The sequence below is a fragment of the Oryzias latipes genome, chromosome 4 (assembly GCF_002234675.1).
Source record: "Oryzias latipes chromosome 4, ASM223467v1".
Classification (NCBI taxonomy): domain Eukaryota; kingdom Metazoa; phylum Chordata; class Actinopteri; order Beloniformes; family Adrianichthyidae; genus Oryzias; species Oryzias latipes.
Window position 1 is genome coordinate 15,924,002 of NC_019862.2, and position 19,841 is coordinate 15,943,842.

Genomic DNA, 19,841 nt, shown 5'->3' on the forward strand with positions numbered 1-19,841 from the left:
GAAGGAACTATTTTGATCTAGCGGTGAGAAAAGTAGCTAGGTTTGATCCAAGCGCAGCTTGAGCGGTAAAACACAGACATACTTAGAAATAAACACTAAGATGAGAAAGATCAGAGTGGAATGAAACCAGCTCTTCAGTGTCTCATGACTGCTTTTAATGCCAGCAGAAGAGGAGCGCCTTCTGTCATCGTCTTATAAAAGTTAACACTGAAAAGTTTCAAGTGAGCGCTAGGAGCTCGATCCAACACATATATATAGATATATATATAGATATATATCTATATATATAAAGTTTGTTAATCAGAATTTCAGTGCAACCAAACTGCCCCTCTAGGGGGAAACGCCAGCAAAAAGCTGCTTAGATGGATCAATCAGTTCGTACCATTAGAGCAAACAGACAGAATGCTGAAGCATTAAGTTTCAAAGAAATTGCTGCCATTTGAGATGATGTAACATTAAACCTCAACAGACACTGTGCCAAGTAACCAGCCAGCTTGAGGGTGCAGGCTGAAGCGGGAATGTGCCATCATGGCGTGCAACAGCACAGAGCCTTGCAGATATTCATGTGTCAATCTTTCCAGTGGAAAAATGAATGTCCCACTCACACAGCATGATTCACGATGCTCATGGCAGCTTACAGCTCTGCATATTCTCAACAGAGTTGCTCCCAAGAAGAGATTTAAGATAAATGGAATCTATTTAGTTTGAAGCATTCAACAGAAAGTTAAATAAAAAAATTCTTAATAAAAAGAGATACACTTTTAAACTAAATTAATATGCAGAAGCTTGGGAAATATCATTATTATTATTTTTTTTAAATATGGAACAATAAGCATGAAAGCAGTTTTGCAGATCTGACATTTAGTCATGTAGGTCAGGCTCAAGTTCAAACTGTGAATCCTGGTGTGATATGATTTCTCATATCTTGCCACTGATATGACAGAGGGAGCAGCAGAGGGAAGAACCTGTGTAGGTTATTGGTTTCTTTCTGGAATCTTAAATCAAAGAGTCCTGTATAAAAACACAAGGCTCTGTAATTGGAATGAGTACACTTTAAATCCTTTAACGAGGATCCATTGGAGGGCAAGTCTGGTGCCAGCAGCCGTGGTCATTCCAACTCCAATTGCGAATCTTAAAGTTGCTGCAGTTCAAAAGCAAAAGGATTTGCCAGTCACTGATTCTGCAAGTTATTCCTCTTAAAAAAATGAGAAGTCTGTAATGTTCATTAAAGCTGTGAAAAACAGAAAGTACAAAAACGAATCCTGCTGGCTTAGGCAGGATTTGAATTCATGAAAGTAACCTTTGTTATTTGGTTCCCAGCTCTCTTCGGGTCTTTGACCAGTTCTCCTCGTGAAGCTCTGGGCTGTTTCTTCACCGTTCTCAGGATCAACTGAGATCTTTCATGGAGCTCCAGGTGGAAGGAGATCGTCTGTGATCTAGTATTTCTTCCATTTTCTAATAATTGCTCCAACAGTTGATCTCTCCTCTCCAAACTTTTTTGTTTGTTGTCGATTAGCTCATCCCAGTCTCATTCAGGTGTACAGTCTTGGCCCTGGTGTGCTTTGACAGCTCATTTGTATTGGTCATTATGGTCCGACTGTTTAAGGGTGTGGACAGGTGTCTTTTATGAAGATAGTCAGTTCAAACAGGCGCCATCACTACAGGTAATGAGTGGAGGATAGAGGAAATTATTAAAGAGGTAGCAGCAGGTCCGTGGGGAACTGAATTCTTTGCTTTTTTGTTGGAGCTAAATACTCATTTTTTGCACCATTTCACAAATGAAATCTTTAAAATTCTAAAAATGTGATTTCTTGGATTGTGGAAGTTTACCTGTGGTGACCATTTCAGACTTCTCTCATCTTTGAAAGTGGAAACCCTTTTTTGCATCACTGAACACCTTTTACATTGCTGTGAATTCATTTTTCCCAGTATATTGCATTCTTAAATCAATTTGCATCCCTCTAGACGCCTCGTACTGCCAGGTGAGAGACTTTGGTGTTCCGTTATAAAACCTAGTTAGAATAAAAAGTTCTAATGTCCTTTGTGGTTAAAACCGTGTGACAGCTCTTCCTCAGCCCCCCTTCTTTAAATCTATACTTGAATGCTCACCACATCAGGAGATGCAAAATAAAATGAAAACAAAACTAGAAACTGGAGACAAACTCATATGCTTACCCATCTGTACAATTCGGCTCACACTTTTTTTTTTTTTTTTTTTGCATTTAAGCCCACTCTCTCCACTCTTCATTTTTCTGAAGCATCAGTTATGCAACAAGCAGCGTTGCCAGGAAAAGGACTGAAGCCATATGTGGGAGGCTGAGAGCCTATGTGGGTGAAAGTGTCCATCCATGTCGAGTTTCAAAAAATCTGTACATGAGAGACTCATCCAGAAACAAAGGTGAAAGACCAAAAACAATTTCAAATTGAGAAGGAAGCCAGATAGGGGCTTTGAAGAAATTGAGACGGAGGCTTCATGATAAACTGAAAGATGATTTTAGCTGATATCAGTACATGTTCTCGTTGGGTAACTGCTGGAAATTGCAGATGAACCTTGAGGTGTTTGTATTCCGACCTGCCACATATCTCTGGATGGTTTCACTTGAATGCCCTTCTCAAGAATAGCTGTCTAATTGTAACAGCAGAGAAACGGCTTCCTGACAGATCTTTGTGTTTCAGCCGCTTCCTGCAAGCGTCTCGACAGACATGCGTCCTCCTTTCTAGCGGCTGCATGACTGAATTCATTACTGGTTCGAGTCTGCTTGATGCTTAATTTTCACATAAATCGTGCAGCTGACACTGCATGAAATGCAAGAAAGATGCCCTTATTCTCCCCAAAACTTGTGTTTTACATGCAAAGAAAAAAGCACAAATGTAAGCTGACTTGGTGTGAAAGGATGTGTGCAAGGTCTGGTATTTTCAGCATTTCAGCTACACAAGAAATGCAGATGATATAAATACACAGTTTCACTTCCATGAAAAATCTCAGATCAGTCTGCTCCGTTTTTTGTCAAGAGCTGATTTTTAAAAACCCACGGCTGTAAACACAGCATATTTCAAGCTGTCTCACCGTGATCGCTCTCCGTCCCAGATCTGCCCCAGTACCTCCGTCTGCGCTCTGGGGTGTGAGTGTGTCTCTCGATCACAGCGGCGATAAACCTGGTATTACTGACTGAAAGCACAAAGATCACACAGACAGACCAGCCGGTTATCTGTCAATCCCGTCAAATAACAAGTTGCAGCTATGACCTTCGGGGGGGGGGAAAGGTTTCATTTAATTGGCGTGCACTCACTGATCCCTCTGTCCTCGTGGCTGTCTTCGTCCCTCTCATCCCTCTCATTATCAAGGTTGGACATTCTCACCGACATTTCTGCAGAAGTGTGGAGGGAAGAAGAATTCCACAGAGACACTTTTATTAGATAAAGAATCCAAAGCATGACCAGTAAGACTCAGCAGGTAATTAAAAAAACAATAAAACAAACCCAAAAAGGTTGGAAAAATGATAAAATGCTTCCCTTTTGACCCCAATAGGTGCAGGAGTCAGTGTTAGATCAAACACTCGTGCTCTGCTCATTGTTTACCAAATGTTTAGACAGAAAGCAGCTCACAGTCAAGGGGCTTAAATGCACCTGTAATTTTGTTTGATGCTGCATCCAATATGTCCGCATAATTACCCAAATCATGCAGCAGAAGCAGCAGCAGCTGCTGCTTTGTTGGTGTCAGTGTCAGCTTTTTAACTGGAACTTGCTCCAGCTAGTTTTTTTTTTTTCTACATTGTACCTAGATTTTGTGACACTAACTTGGTTGCAAATAAATACACAAAGGGTGTCAAGCCGGGAAGGTTTGGTCAGTTCCAAACCAAACTGTTGTGTTATAAAGTCTGTGCGTCTCAAGTGGACTCTTAAGCTCACCCTGTGTGGCCAGAGGAGACATGTGCTGATGTGAGCGTCGGTGGATCTGATGTCTGTATGCGTAAACAGCCAGAACCAACACCATGATGCATCCCATGATCCCCCCGGCCACGGGACCTACAGGGGCGCTCTTGATCATGTTCAAAGAGGCCACCTCCTCATCTGTGAAAGAAAGGGGGGGGGGGGGGGGGATGAAGGGGTAGAAAAGAGGGTTAGTGAAAGGGTTTGGAGAGGGAAAAAAAGGCCAAAAGGCAGAAGCAGAGCATTCAGGCTGTGATCCTAACCACGGCTGCCATGATGCTATGATTTCAGTGCTGCTACTCTATCATTAAGGAAATATGCCAAAACAAAAGAAAACTTTTATTGTTTGAAGTATCTAAAAAATGTTATCTTTTCCTGTTGTTGATTGGGCCTTTCTTCATTCCACTGACAGGTACAACACACTACATCCACAACAAATCATTTCATTGTGATGAGCCTAAACACATTTGGAAAATGCTCCGATTTCTCCCTTCAGTTACTTACCAACGACTCCTAGGCCGTCTGCGTAGGGGCTTTTGGCGCCAACGATCCCCCCGAAACATTCCTTTTGCAGGGCACAGTAGGGCTTGTCCAGTCGAGTCTTCCCATCACTGTCCACCATGCACCACTCGCAGTCCAAAACGCCATAGCAGTCGCTAAAACAACACATCATAGCAAATGAGCAAACCTTTTTTTGGGAAAATAATCTGGTGTTAAAGCAACTGAAAAATCTTCTCTGTAAACATGTATCCAGTGAAATCAGAACTTAAACTTTTTTCTTATTCAAAGTCTCACTCCAATAATTTTTGGAGCTGATATAAAAGCGCTCCCAGAGGTATTTTAATTATGATTACGCTGTTTTTAGCCAAAATAAAAAACCCTTTGTTGTTTTCTAGGAAATACTTTTTGCAGAGTGGCAGTAGTTCATCAGAAATTCACCTCAGAGTTTGGGCGGGACTGTTGCTGTGGAGTAAGCCTGCCCCTACTTCCTGTCATACATCTGGTTACACTTTCTCCCGCTAGCTTACAGTCCCTTAAACCCCCAACCTAACATTATGATTTCAACAAAAATGAAGAGCAATATTGGAGCTATCAAGACATACAGTTTAGAGGCAGATGCCAACTCAAACAAGGAAAACAAATACCTTCACGGATCTATTTGTCTACAAGTGGATGCATCAGAATGGATCTTGTGGCCTGCCACAATATATATATGTCACAGCTACAACAAGCTTCTTCCAATTGCATTTTTTTTTGTCTTGTCCTGATTTACAATGATTTGAATAAGGAAATACTCACAAACACAATTTAAAGCTTAATTTTGTTCATATATGTCCTCCATCTTGAGAAAAACGCCACAAGAACATGTTAAAAACGCCCAAAATATGATGTGTCTTTATTGTTAATGTATTTTTCTCGTTTGAATGGCAGATTGCATTTTTTTAACACTAGGTGGCAGTGCAGTGGCGCTGAGGGGTTGGTTTTCGAATGATGGAATGGATTGAATGGGACAAGAACAAGTATGAAACAAGAGCAGCTGTACCTGCTGGTGACTCTCTGGCTGCAGCGGGTGTTGATGCACTGTGGCAGGGTGTCGTGCAGACCGGCATCAATGACGTTCAAGCTTACGGGCTCCTGATGGACCTCACAGCTGGGGTTTCTGAGGAACATTCAGTAACAAAAAGTGGAGAAAAAGGTGGTTGTATATTTGTAGTTCAGAACCATTTCAAATTTGATTAAAAAAATCTAAGTATAAGTACACAAAGCTGTGTTTTTGGAGCGTCGGTGACAGCTTAGCAACACTGGCTGGCACATTATCAAGAGGGAAAAGTGACAGTGGAAATAATTGCATCTCTTCTTTGAGATAAAGGAAAAACTGGAAACACTGACATGCTGTCAAACGCAGCTGACGGCTGATCAAAGAAAGGTGGGCACAACAAAACAAATGTGAAAGAGCGAAAGATGGATGGGTGCAGAAAGAACAAATGTAGGAGGAACAGACTGGAGACGTGAAGAAAACGCTCTTAAATATTCTTAAAGGGAAACCACATCAAATATGTTTTGATACATCTAAAGAAAAAACAAATAAAATCTCAAAAGGATATTCACACACCAACAGTGCTTTAATAAGATTACATTGATCGCTTTAACAGGAAAAAAAATGACCACAGGGCATTTCTAATGAATTATTTGTGATGGTGTATTCTATGTATTCTGTTAAAAATTGAACAGAGCAGAGAGTGAATAAAAATAAAATAAAATAAAATAACAAAAAAGAACACATTTTTATATGTGTAATAAATGAAAGAATTAGTAAAGAATGAACCCACTTTTCAACATTTTGCAAATGGTTATGCAGTCATTTATCTATCCTCATGCTGTGAGCTTAAAGCACAGATGAGTTTCATGTCTTTGTTGTCAATACCATCACTCTCACATCATAAAGGATGGAGTCTGAAAAGAGGAGCTGAACTCCCTCCCTATTTGTCTTTCTTTTGCTGCCCTCTTGAGTAAACTCTCGGTTTTACACCAATTTCCAGATATTCACTAATGTAACTTTTTTAGCACTGCTTATTATTTTTATGTTTTGCATTAAGTAAAAATCCCCTTTTATTGAGAAAACGACGTTGTAGACATCAACGCAGCGTACCTGCAGTGCAAACTGGGTTTCAGTCGTACTGACCTATTCTCTGCGTTGGTGAGGTTGCCTGTACACTCATCGACCTCCAGGGGGCACTCACACGGACACTCACACTCATTCTGCTCCATTCTGAAAGACAAAAATGCAACAAACACCAGTTAAATCTCTTGTTAAGTTGCAGATCCAATGTAATAGTATAATCAAAGCCATTGAATGGTATCTGCATTTTTTTTAAGAACTAACAAAGACACGAGGAACGATTAGACTGTTTGAAAACTGTTTAATAGCATTTGCAGCTCAGAATTTCTGCCAGCTTGGCTAGTATTCAAAAGGATGAAAATACTTGATGTGCCCTGAGTTTTTGAACAAATGAACAACTTTTAATTGTATTTTTATTTAAGCCTATGAGCAACGAAACAAATAAATGGACAAAGGGAAACTGTCTTTTTACTTTATCTACTTGTGTAAATAAAAAATAGAGTGATGTCATTCTTTCCATGTCCATATTGAAGATTTCATGCATGTGCAAGTAAATTGATTTGTTTTTGAATATCAAGCAGCTTCGGGTTCTACCTGTGGCAGTTGAGACAGAGCCTGTCGACCGTGCTGCAGGCGCAGAACGCCAGTGAGTCGCATGTTTCGTTGACAATGCCAGCAAAGGCGTTGGTCCCCGGGATTCTGGTCAGGCGGTACTTGGAACAATGGCTGCCGTGGACTAAGTTAGTAAGGTCCCCCTGAGAGATTGGGAGTTCCATTAATAACTTTTCCATAACAGTTCATTACTTTTACAAGACAAAAGATCAACCTCACAGCTGGTATTTCTACAGAAAATTAAATAAGAAAAAGTGAAAAAGAAGTGATCAAAGGCCCATTGACACATTTAAAATCTAAAAAAAAAAAACTACGCAAACTGATCATTCTTAAAATAATTTGGATATTTGAAATATTTTTAACCTCCTTTCAGGAGTTCAGGCTACAAGAGTCTCCAGTCAGCGTCAGGAAGTTAAATAAAAAATATAAGCACCATAAGCCACCACTAGATGGCGGTATTACATAAAAAGATAGTTCTAAAAGGCTTGAACAGACGTTTATTTGTTGAACATTAAGATCTGGATCAGTTTCTCTGTTAAAGGGTCTTCAGTGTTCTTTCTTTTGCCTATTACTTACCACTATGCTGGTGTTGAACTTGTAGAAACGCTGTACTGTGCGGTCACTGAAACTGTTACACAGGTTTTTCTTAACAAAGTTGGGGTGGTTGAGGATGTCATTGGCCACCAGCGGCTCCTGTTTGCAAAACCATGAGAGGTAAAGCTGTGAATTTAATGAAAAACTCCAAAGTATATAGAACAGATTAATATATAACCACACACAAGCTGTTTTCCTTCTTATTAACATTAAGATAACATATATTCTTAGTGGGTAAAGAGCGTTTGAACAGCTTTTTCGCAGGAAAACAAAGTGTTATCAAAACAAAGTGTTTTCCTCAATTATATTTTATTTCTTTGCCAAAAGAGTTACAACATCAGTACAGTTTGTGTTGCCATTTTAAAACTAACGCAGTAACCTGCAACTACAATTCTCCAAGCATCATCGATCTCATGCTGGCCTCAAATCGGGCAGGTGGCTTTTTTATCAGAGGCACGGTTATCTCATAAAATAATAGTGATAATAACAGAGATGATAATACTTAAAGAGAAAAGAAGATCCTTGACTTCAGTTTCATCTCGAAACACTTGATTTATGACATTCTCAACATCTAAGGATTATTTGGATCTCCTTCCTTTATGTCATTCATTTATTTTTAAACTGTTTGGTTTGGCTTTAAGCCCTTTACCTTATGTGTGATGTGCTGCTGCTCTGCGGGGGCATGACCTTTGGGGTCAATAAGGGTGGGGTGAGCCACTAAGTATCCACGGTCCTCCATTATAAAGCACCTACAGAAGCAAAGGATTCAAATCAAATTTTGACCTCAAGAGGAGAATTGTATCATTACTTACACACATATTTCATTCTTTCTTTACACATATGATTGTGACTGTATCCCAGTATTACTTTTTCACTCCTGTGAGTCTCTGTAGCCTTTCTGGTAAACAAAATGCACAGATGATGGAGAAACTTTGAAAGTAAAAAAAGGTGACAAGAAGAAACCGATAGAACTGTTTATATACAGCAGGGGTGTCAAACTCATTTTCACTGAGGGCCACATCAGCATAGTGTTTGTCCTCAAAGGGCCAGATATAACTTATACATGTAAACTAAATGTAATGAAAAATAAATGTAACTGCTCCTTAATGTTAAATAACTCATTATTTATTTATTATAACTTTTTAAAGTGACAATTACAGTTGCATAGAAAACAAATGTTTGCATGTTACTTTAGCATAAATCCTTTTAAATTTGATTCTGTCAGGTTAGGTTACAAGGACAGTGTTTAAGTCCTAATGTATAGTTGCCCAATCCGATATTTTAAGTCCAATTCCCCTAGATATGAATAATTACACACCAATTTTTATTTTAAGAAATTAAAAACGTTTATGCTCTCCAAGGCCACATAAAATGAAGCCTTGAGTTTGACACGCGTGATATCCAGGGTGAGTTCATCCTTCTCTTACCTGATTTTGTTCCCTTTATCCTGGTTGCAGATGGGCAAAAGGTCTAGCAGGACCTTATAAAAGTATCTGAGGGTGAAATCTATACCCATCACTGCAACTGCATAACCAGGAGCCATCTGAGAGCTACAGAGAGAGGCCAAGAGACAGACGGGAAACACGTCACACACGTAGATGTTGGTTTGTAGGAAAAAGCAAACAGACCCAGATTTCCACAAACAAAATGATGAAAACACAGCAGACACATTGGTGGTTCTTCTGAAATCAGCATTTCCTGGAAGCTGTTGGTTACTGAACCATAGAACAGGATAAATCATTATTATTACCAAATGCACTGAAAGTTTGTGTATACGCAGTGGTGGCAGGAACTGTAAACACACACTCACACAGAACAGCTGTGAGCAGCACAGTGGCCATCAGGGTTTGTTGCATTTTGAGTTCAGTGAACAAGAAACAAATATTTTGATCCGAGCTGAGAACTCTTTGTAGAAAACAGTTTGTAAACCCAAAAAGCCCCAATTTTTTCTTTAACTTCCAACACTGCGGCTGTTGTTTCACAGCAACTAACCCTAAAGGTGCTTTAGAAAATATAAAAGATAGCTATTAGTGATTTAATATCACTTCAGCGGTCAAGTTTAGGCGTCTCCTTTATTTTCTGTCCTTTTCTTTATTCTAAAACAGCATCTTTTAGTCAAAAGAAAAAATCACATACAGGAAATCAAGCACAATTATTTTCTATGATCTTTTCATGGCAACAGCAGAGAAAATTGATTAAATCTTTGCCACAAAGTCAAATTAAAAAAGTTTGACTTATACTTTTATTAAAAAATGTCCTCCAATGCCTTTTCTTTACCTCATATGGGCAAAGTCTTTCAGCCCATCTTTGGAACTCTCTACAGTTAAAATTGAATCTTAGGCTGATTATTAGACATTCAGTGCATTGCCCAAGAGCACTTTGTCTGCATTGGTTTGTCAGGGAAAGCGTAGTTCTGGTTCTTGAGAATCAAACGGGCAAACAAGCTCTACTGCCCCCAAGTCAGATAAATGTTTTAAAAAAGAATAGCTGTTTTGCAAATAAACCCAAACAAAACAAACTTTAAGATTCACGTATGGAAAAATAGTTTTAAAAAAGTCACATTTTTAGGTGTCAGTTTTTAAAAATTGCCCTTAAAAGGGCTATTCAATTTATTGGCATTATTGCATTGTTTTATAAAGTGTACACAATGTAAAGCAACTGTGTTTGCTCTTCTGACGTTAAGTGCATCAGATAAAACGATGCTACCTTTGTGAACATTGCTATTATATCTGCATAAAAATTGTCATTAGCAACTGCTGTTTGCAGCGGAATTGTGTTTCATTGTTCAGAGATACAATAAGACAACTCACAAAGCATGACTTTCTAATGCAGAGAAAATGTAGTTTCAAGCTACAAATGTACAGATCCTGTTATACTTGCATATAATATTTAAAATTTAAATGAATACAAATAAGTTATTTGTATGAAACTGGCCCCTGTGACGTAAAACAAAACATCTGCCATCACATTTCTGCTGGAAAGATAAACTGCATCCACTGCTGAGTGGCCTTAGACTACCTTTTGGTGAAAGAAATAACTGCTGTCCACGACTCTTGGGATAAATCGAGACATAAACAGAGGTTTGATAAGTAACAGCTAGGAAAAAGTCACCTGGAAGCATGAATAGTGTGGCTGATGGTGACGACATAACCGGCTCCTCCCACGTCAAGGTACGGCCCTGTGAAGGTGACGAGGCCAGGGTTGGCCACAGCATGTTGATACCTGCACATCATCACACAGCTTTTTGCTTAAAGACAAATCAGTTTATGGATGAAACTTGTGGTCTCAGAAATGAAAGCCATGTGATCTTTTTTGGGTTATTTTAGTGTAAACATGCTATTTCTATTATAGCTTTATGGGATTAATCTATTTTTCAATGTATTGGTTTTTTTTTTTTTCAGTAAATCTTACCAGCCTCATGTTACCTTATTTTCAGCCTTAATGTTGCATTTATACATTTTAATATTAAACTTTTAGAAATGAAATAAAAGATTGTTGAAATTCTTTATTTCTACATAGGAGTCAAAAATGTCTTTGAAATTATGTTTACAAAGATTCTTCTTCCTTTATACGAAGGTATTAGCTGCCAGTAGTGTGTGTAGCTGTGTGAGTGACTCGTCTCAAAAAACACTGGTTCAAAAAAATGGAAAAATTCTGAAGTGTTGGTATCTGGTTCCACGTTAAAAGAGGCTTTTATGTTCTAAAAACAGTCAGACAGCATAAAAAGGGAAAACAAAAGAGTAGAAAATATAGATTTGTTTGCTTCAAAAATCGTTTGAGAACTCATTCTATTTGATAAGTCAGTAAGAAATTATACATTTCGGTTGATGATAGTGAATTTTACTAATAAATTCATTTATTTATAACCAAGAATCCCTCCTGCACTTCTTCCAAAATAAGCCTCACCATTGTCTGCGGGTGGGGTCAAATGCTTTGTCCATCAGGGATCCTGGGTAAATCCGGAGCACCCCGCTGGGTGTTGCTATGTAACGTCGCACAATGTAGCAGTTGAGGCTACTCATTTCCATTAGTGTCATCCACTCATCCGTGACGTGACTGGTCGCCATGACCTCATTCCTGACAGAGGACTGCGGAGCAAAGGATGGATGATGAGGGGAGAAGAAAGGAGGTTCAGGATGAGTGGAAAATCAAAATGATAACAGAATAGTACAGCAAGGACTGAAGAAAGTTTGGGCTTTTCTTCAACCAACTTTAAAAAAGTTAGAAAAGTCAGACTAACACTTTTTTTTCTGCATTTTGAAAAATGTTTATTCTAATTGTTTGTGAGCAGGACCAGCAGAATTTACATTTTTCTAATAGCAGTAAGAATGAACCTTTCTCTGTGTTTGTGAGAATGGAGATCAAGAAAGCACAGCAGGGAAACTGGAGCAGCTCTTTAGCTTTGAAAAATCCCATCCTACAGCCAGCCTCAAATATGTCCTGGAGTTGAAAGAGGTGACAAGGTCACCGGAGGGGGTCTTAAAGGTTGGCTTGGGAAATCTGTGCTGGGACTGTGCTTTGGAGATTTAACTCCCTCAGGACAGGAATACACACAGAATGCCAAATCCAGAGCGGATTCCCTTCTTAAAGATGCAGAGCATCATTTCAGCATGGGTTCATGTTTCACACAAACAGCTTTTTCAAAGACAGTTATTGTCTAAATCGGTCCAGGCCGTTCACGTTCAAAACAGGGATGAATGAAAACGTTTTTATTTATACTTCTTGCAAATCTTCTGCATTTTAAGAAGGCAGCAATTGAATGTGTGTACTATTTGTGTGAACCCTGCAAACATTTTAAAACAAATCTACTCAGAAAAACTGAATTACTACAAACAGGGAACATTTCATTGAAGTTTTAGAAATCATGAAGTGATTTTTTTATTGTAATTAGCAAACATAAGCAACAAGTGGAAACAATTTTTTTTTGTTTTAGCAGTGCTTCTAAAATAGAGCACACAGTTCATTTTGAATGGGAAAGCTCATGTCTCCCTATGGATAGAAAGGACCATTGCACTAACATTTGCTAGCAGGTGTTCCTAGCTTCCCACTGCTCTTTGTGTTCATTAAACCTGGCAACCCTAACCCGATCTAATGTGTCACGTTTTTTGAGTTTTTCTCTTTCCTGGATGTCAAAGCTCCATTCCTACCACAGCAGAGCCACATTTGAGGCTTTTGGGATACTTCTGGGAATAGTATGTCTTCCCAGAGTGGGACATGAAGCGATTTCAATAAAAGGGGAACTAATGTATGGCTATAAACATCCTTCTCTGATTAGCATGACTAATTGTTTCTCCAGACCACCTACGCAGCAGCACAAGTGAGGCGGATGTAATTCCATCTGAATGACAGCTAAAGGTTTATATAAAAGGAGGGGTCCGGTCATGTTCTCTCTGCCAACTCTAGAGTGAGTTTTAATTGTGTTTTCTTTTCAACATTTACTTTAAAGTGTCACTCCAATCATCTTTTGTTCTATTGTGAAAGCGTCCCAAGTGGTTTTGTAATTATGATTATGCGGTTTTTAGCCAAAACTAAACAACTTGTATCGTTTTTTTAGGACATAGTTTGTGTATAGCTGCAAGAGTTCATCAGAAATTTGCCTCAGAGTTGAGGGCGGGACTGTTGGCGGAGAGTAAGGCTGGTTACAACACTAAAAATATGCTTTTTACTGGAGTGGCTATTTCAAATTAAACTAGCTCAAGCTTATCAGATGCCTGACTTTTAGGTCGTGGACAGCTTCTTTTAAACTGCTCAGGTTTTTCCATAGAGTCTTCATTTTGAATGTAGAAAGATGTACTTTTACATGTTTCTGTAAATTCTGAAGTTTTTATTCTCATTTACCTTGAGGCCAGGGTTGGCTATGAGTCTGGTGTTATCGCTCAGGTAGGCGGTATAGTGTTCAACCATCCGCTTCGTCTCTGGCTGACTCAGGTGCTCATAAGGAGAGGAGAAGCTACCAGCCGCCAGCATCACTGTGGGGGACTCTGGGATACCAACGCAACAAGGATGGTCAGCCACTGCTTGGACTGAGTCAGCATCATGCCACAGCTCTGATCTCTGATCTGGGGATGTAATCTTACCAACAGTGGCGAGCTGCTTGAAGTGCAAGCAGGAGCTGGGCTGGCCCAGCAGATCCAGACGATGGTAGAGCAGCTTTGAGCTCGGAGCTGTGTTAAGGTTCTTTAGCTGCTTTACTGGAATCTCTGGCTGCACGTAGACGATGCACAGGATGAACGATGTGTCCTGAACCTTGAAGTCAAAACACAGTCGAAAAAAAAGCTCAGCTGTACTGGAATTCATTTGTCAGTGAGTAAAAAACAAACTTCAGCTCTGATTCATATCCATAAAAGTCCTATCATTAAACAAGTATGGTTACATTTATCATAAAGATGATGATAAATATCTAGATCCCAAAAACTAAAGATGGAATTACGTGCTTTACTTTCTTAAACCCATTTTACTCTCCAATAATGAAACTGATGGATTAAAAAAAACAGTTTCTATTTCAACTGCATCCAAACTTTTCAACGCCACCTCTCCTTATCAGCTCACTTTTTTAGTCTTTACCTCTTAATAATCAATGTTTTATTGGCTGCAAGCAAAAACATATCTAATCAGTCCAACATCTGCTTTTAGCGCAACCAAATGAACCCTGCAGGGTAGTCTGCTCTATTGCTAAATCATGCAAACTATCAGACACTCTGCAAATCATTTTCAGGGATCTGGGTAGCTCCCATAACTCAAGAAACACTTAACTCCTTCTATAGTTTTTAGGAAAACAAGTGAAAGCATCAAATGGAATTTTTTTTTGGTTTGTTTCAGAAAATCATGAAGTGCAGGTTTTTCTACACTGATGTTTTCATACGTCACTGAAAGCTTTTCGTCTGCCTCTGAAAAGCTTGTTTTACAAAGCAGAGCAGTCAAAGGCATGTCAAAGATGACTTGTTTTAACACCACCGCCTGTGGGAAAAACTAAATAAAATGTCACAAGTACTTAAAATAGCGGCGAAAATACAATGTTTAATTTAAACAAGACATTTCTGGCCATGCCAAAACGTTTAACGCAAGAAAGAGAAGTTTCTGCTACTGAACTATTTGTTCCTAACACATCTGGGGCCTCAGAGTAAGAGCTGATTCAAGGGCTTGACGGTTTCTCCCTGTGACAGTTACTGATGCAGCAGCAGGGCGGAGTTGAATCTTTTCAGACTATACAGAACTTTGGACTGAGGAAGATAAGGAGGCTGTTGGTTTTGAGGCGGAGTTAAAAAAATAAATCATTTGGAGTCTTTTTTTTAAGACTGGAACTTAATCTTCTGATGACCTACCAACTTCCAGGCATAGCTGACATTGTATGAATCTTTGCTGTTGTCCCTAAGTCGGTTGGTGTGCCAGGACAGTGAGGAGTTAGCTGGCACAGCAATGACCTGGCTGCCCAAAGGGAGGCTGCAAAAAAACAACAAAAAACACAATAAGTCACAGAATGTATGTCATATCTGGGATATAAAGTAGATACCATGAACAATCTGGAACCATTCTGGGCTTTCTTTTTAGCTGTGATCTCCTTCATCCATATGTTCATACCTGAGGATGTTCTGTCGGACAGCAGAGAATCCTGGGATATTCTCATAGTGGATAATATCTGTATGCAGCGGGGGCTCAGTCATCAAATACGGCCGTGTCAGTGACGGGTGCATCAAAGTGTATCCTGTAAACAACAAACTAGTTTTGAGCTTTTATGAGGACAAAATAAACATGACAAAAAGGGGGAAAAAAATCAAATGTGATTTTGTGTTAAAAGTTTTTATTCCATTCTTCAACAATGATCAACAAACTGCAGCTGTAAAAGTGAAGGAAGTGTTGAGCAAAGCAGGCAATAACACATCAATCAATGTTACAGTTTAATGGACACGAACTCTTTTTCTTTACCTTTAAAGACAACTTTCTGGTTTAACAAATATTATTTTACTCTAAAAGGGGGGTAGATCATCAATTCTCAAAAGCTGTGTCTCAAGTTACTAAAATCACTGCATAAACCAGTGCTTCTCAATTATTTTTTGCCAGGCTTCCCTTGGAAAAAAAAAGTTTTTGAGAAGCACTGGCATAAACTGTTAATTCGTAGCAAAAACTCTTATTAAAAATTGATCATTTAATACTGGTCTACATATCAACTCTTATTTACTTTTAGCAAAGATGCAGTTTGCAAAATTAAGTTCAACTTATTTATTCGCTTTTCTTCGCTCCTCAAGTTTCGTTCTGGACATTTTAAAACTCATCAACAGCAAATGATTTATTCAGCAGCCACTCACTTTTCTTTGTTTATGTAGTAAAAAGAGCTAACAGACGTGTTTTAGAAATAGGATATTAGCTGATGGGGTATTTATAGCTGTAATAAAATCAGAAAGAGACTCAAGGACAGATAAAAGGAGAAAAACTCAAATCTGCAAAGCCCCCAAAAATCATTCTTGAAGAGGAAAAAATCCACACAGCCTGACGGCTCAGAGCCAAACACACATTATTTAAAGTTATGGTGGTTTGGGCTAACAAGAAACAGAGAAACGACACATGCAAACAATTTCCAAGATTATTCCAGCAATCTTGTTTTTCAAAAATCTTTTGCACTCGTTCTGCAGTATTTTCTTCTTGATGCTTCTATAGCAATAGTTTTAGAAATCTTTCTCTTTGGGAAGAAAATGTTCTAAAGGCAGATAAAAAGAATCAGAGGAATAGGTGTCCTCCCAGCGACTGACCTTTGTTGTCGATGAGAAAAGTGTATGAAGCCAGGGAATCTTGGTAGTAGGTAACATCCTCCAGTATGTAAGCCAAGTTCACATCCACCCCAACCACACCTAGAAGCAGGTTACCAAAGTAGCACGGCCGGCTCACAGTCATGATGAACCCTGAGGAAAGACGAGCAGGAAGCTAAGTATGCATCTGTTTGTCACAACTTCTGTAAAATCAATCCATGTTTTGTTCTGCGACTTTGTCCAATTTTCATAGCTGATGGCAAGTTGTTGTTATTTTTATCAGCTCTTCAGGTTGATTATCATTTCTCAGACTTGCTACTTAAACTCCACTACACTAAAATTGGATGTCATCATCAGTGGACTTTAACATTTGAAATTCTGCTTCATTAGATTGTAGATGATCTAAAGCAGGGGTGTCAAACTCATTTTCAATGAGGGCCACATCAGCATAGTGGTTGTCCTCAAAGGGCCAGATATAACTTATACATGTAACTAAATGTAATGAAAAATAAATGCAACTACTCCTAAATGTTAAATAACTCATTATTTATTTACTATATCTTTTTCAAGTGACAATTACAGTTGCACAGAAAACATATGTTGGCTTGTTACTTTAGCATAAATCCTTTTTAAATTGATTCTGTCAGGTTAGGTTATATGGACAGTGTTTAAGTCCTAATGTATAGTTGCCCAATCCGATCTTACAAGTCAGATTCCCCTAGATATGAATAAATACACATTTTATTTTATTTTATTTTAAGAAAATAAAAACTTTTATGCTCTCTCGGGCCACATAAAATGACATGGAGGGCCACATTTGGCCCCCGGGCCTTGAGTTTGACACATGTGATCTAAAGAGTTTAACTTTTAACACCAACCAGCCAAAAGATACTGTTGTACTGATTAAAAAAAAACATTTTCTGACATAAAGAGCACAAACGTGCACATGCTTGAGTACATCTGCAGACGGTGCATTTTTAATTAAAAATAAAATGACAAATTCTTCATTTAATTTGCCATCAGGTCTGATTGTGTCTAGTTTTGTTGAAAATAATAAACACCGGGGGTGGTGGGGGCTCCGTTGGTCGGGGGGTCGGGTCCGGCGCCTGGGTGGGGCGGCCTGGGGCGCTGCGTGGTCCTCTGGGCTTGGGTGTGGGGGGGTGGTGGTCTGGCTTGGCTTGGGGGGGTGGTCCCTTTGCCTGTGCTGGGGGGGGTTGGCGGGGGGCGCTGCTCGGGGGGGGGGGGGGGGGGGGATGGGCTTCCCGTCTACACCTGGGGCTGGGATCGGCCCTTCCCTGCCTCTTGGGGCCCCCGGTCGCTCTGGGTGTCATCCGCTTCGGCTGCGGGGTCTGGGGGTGGGGGTCTTGTCGGCCCTGTCCTGTGGGGGGGGCATTCTGGGGGAGGGGGGGGGGGGGACTATTGGTACGGGGCAGGGGGGGTTGACGGTTCGGGGTCTCCGCTGAGGCCATCGGCGGTTTCCCCGGCCGGTTGGCTGCCTCGGTCCCGTCGAGGCCTGACCAGAGCTCTTCTAGGGCCGGCGTTTGGGGGTGGGGGCCTGGGCTTGCTACGGGGGGGGCCGGCGCTTTCTGGCTCCCCTCTCTCTGTGTGGGGGTGGTGGTGCTGGGCCTGGGGTGTCTGCGCCTCCGGGGGTGGGGCCCCGGGGCTGGGTGGGCCTGGCCCCCTTGCTGGGGGGGGGGGGCGGGGGACGGCTGTTTGACCACCGGGGGACAGTCTATCATCTGTCCCCAACTTACCCCCTTCCTCATATAACCTCATAATAGGGTGAGGGGGTGGGGGGCTTAGCCTGCGATGAGCCTTGGGGGGGGGGTTTACTAGGCAGTGGCCCCCCTCCTGTGGTTGCCGTATGGAGTGGGCCCCCCCTCTTTCGGTTTTATTTGCACCTTAGACTTGTAGGGCCCTTGGTAGGGGGGGTGCTTGGACATCACTGCCAGCAAGCAGCGGATGTCCTCCTAGCACCCTACCCGCCAATTTTAACCGCACCTTAGACATTTAGGGCCCCTTGGTGGGGAGGGTGAGGGGACGTCACTGTGAGTAATCAGGAGTTGTCCCCTTAGTGCCCTACCCACCAATTTTAACCGCACCCCCCTTAGTACACACACCCCTCCCCCCTCAATATATACATCCCAACATAAACACACACACATGCACACACACACTCTCTCAAACACACATACACGCACACACATTTTGCAAGGAAGGTGGGACCTAGGACCATCTGTCCCCTGCCTCTTCCCTGGTGGGGGGTACGGGCCCCTTTGCAACGGCGGCTGTGTCCCCGGGGTACCGGCTTCCTGGGCCCGGCGGTGCTCTATCCGCGCGGTGGGGGGGTTCACATTACATCTGAGCCGGGGGTGTTCGTGTCCCTGGGGGGTGGGTTCTGGACCTTGCTCCTGAGTGCTGGGCCCCGCCAAATTTCCAACTGTGGCCGAGCCTGGTCGGGCCATATTTACAACACCCCTTGTGGGCCCTCTTTTTTCCCCGGGGTTCCCCCCTCCTGGGCGGGGGCGGCGGGCCCCTGCCTCGCTCCTCCCTGGACCAACCGTGGGCCGGGCGGATGGCTGCCTGGAGTGCGGAGTGGGTCTCCCTGGCTCTTGGCTCGTACCTGGGGTTGGGGCGGGGGGATGCCCGGAACTCCTGGGTGGTGGTGGGGTGCTCGTCTGGGGCTGTGGGCGTCCTTCTCCGGTGGGGCCCTGCGTTGGGTTCTCCCGGCGCGGCGGGGGGGCTGCTCTCCTGGTTGGGCTGGGGCGGCGCCCTCTTTCCCTCCGTGCCTCCCTGCTCTCTGGCTCTGGGGGCCTTGCGGCGGCCCTGCTGGCCCTGGCCTGGGTGGCGGGCTTGGTCGCCCGGGCGGCGGTTGTTCCCTGCCGGTTCCCGTGTGGCGTTGGGGGGATTCCGGCTGCCGCTGCTGGTGCGGTGGGGGTCTTGGGGTGGGGATGGCTGGGCACTCTCCCTCCTTCTTTTCACGTTCCACCATCCATTTTAGAAGAACATAAACACTCACCTGAGCACAGGTGTTAGCTCAACAGACTGAATGACTGAAATATTTCACACTAGTTGGTTTTAAGGCATAAGTATGCGTGTGAACACTATCTGTTTTGTGTACATGTCGACAGGTGGACATTTTTGCAACTAACAGGTGTGTTTATAACATTTGAGTGTGTGTGTGGACAGGCTCCGCCCTTTTTTTGGGTTTTTTTTTTACATTTAAACCTTACCATAATGATTAACAACCAGTAAACTTGTTGCTTTATGGTGCTTCATGGTCTTATCCCCCTTCCCCTCCTATTATCACCCCCTACCCCCCCTCTCTCTAACGTCCCTCTCTC

At 41.6% G+C, this 19,841-nt stretch overlaps 1 protein-coding gene across 1 annotated transcript in view; it reads right to left on the reverse strand.

Annotated features, from left to right (window-relative positions):
- cachd1 (cache domain containing 1) overlaps positions 1-19,841 on the reverse strand; it is an 82,527-nt gene that overhangs the window by 4,295 nt on the left and 58,391 nt on the right. Inside the window, exons 10-26 of the mRNA XM_023954323.1 lie at positions 16,501-16,650; positions 15,335-15,458; positions 15,079-15,196; positions 13,834-14,002; positions 13,595-13,737; positions 11,663-11,844; positions 10,868-10,978; positions 9,184-9,306; positions 8,406-8,505; positions 7,739-7,855; positions 7,145-7,305; positions 6,614-6,700; positions 5,474-5,590; positions 4,435-4,586; positions 3,910-4,071; positions 3,291-3,368; positions 3,068-3,169 (exon numbers count right to left, since the gene is read on the reverse strand). Coding sequence (XP_023810091.1) covers positions 3,068-3,169; positions 3,291-3,368; positions 3,910-4,071; positions 4,435-4,586; positions 5,474-5,590; positions 6,614-6,700; positions 7,145-7,305; positions 7,739-7,855; positions 8,406-8,505; positions 9,184-9,306; positions 10,868-10,978; positions 11,663-11,844; positions 13,595-13,737; positions 13,834-14,002; positions 15,079-15,196; positions 15,335-15,458; positions 16,501-16,650 — 2,196 coding nt within the window. The remainder of the gene's footprint in view (positions 1-3,067; positions 3,170-3,290; positions 3,369-3,909; positions 4,072-4,434; positions 4,587-5,473; positions 5,591-6,613; positions 6,701-7,144; positions 7,306-7,738; positions 7,856-8,405; positions 8,506-9,183; positions 9,307-10,867; positions 10,979-11,662; positions 11,845-13,594; positions 13,738-13,833; positions 14,003-15,078; positions 15,197-15,334; positions 15,459-16,500; positions 16,651-19,841) is intronic.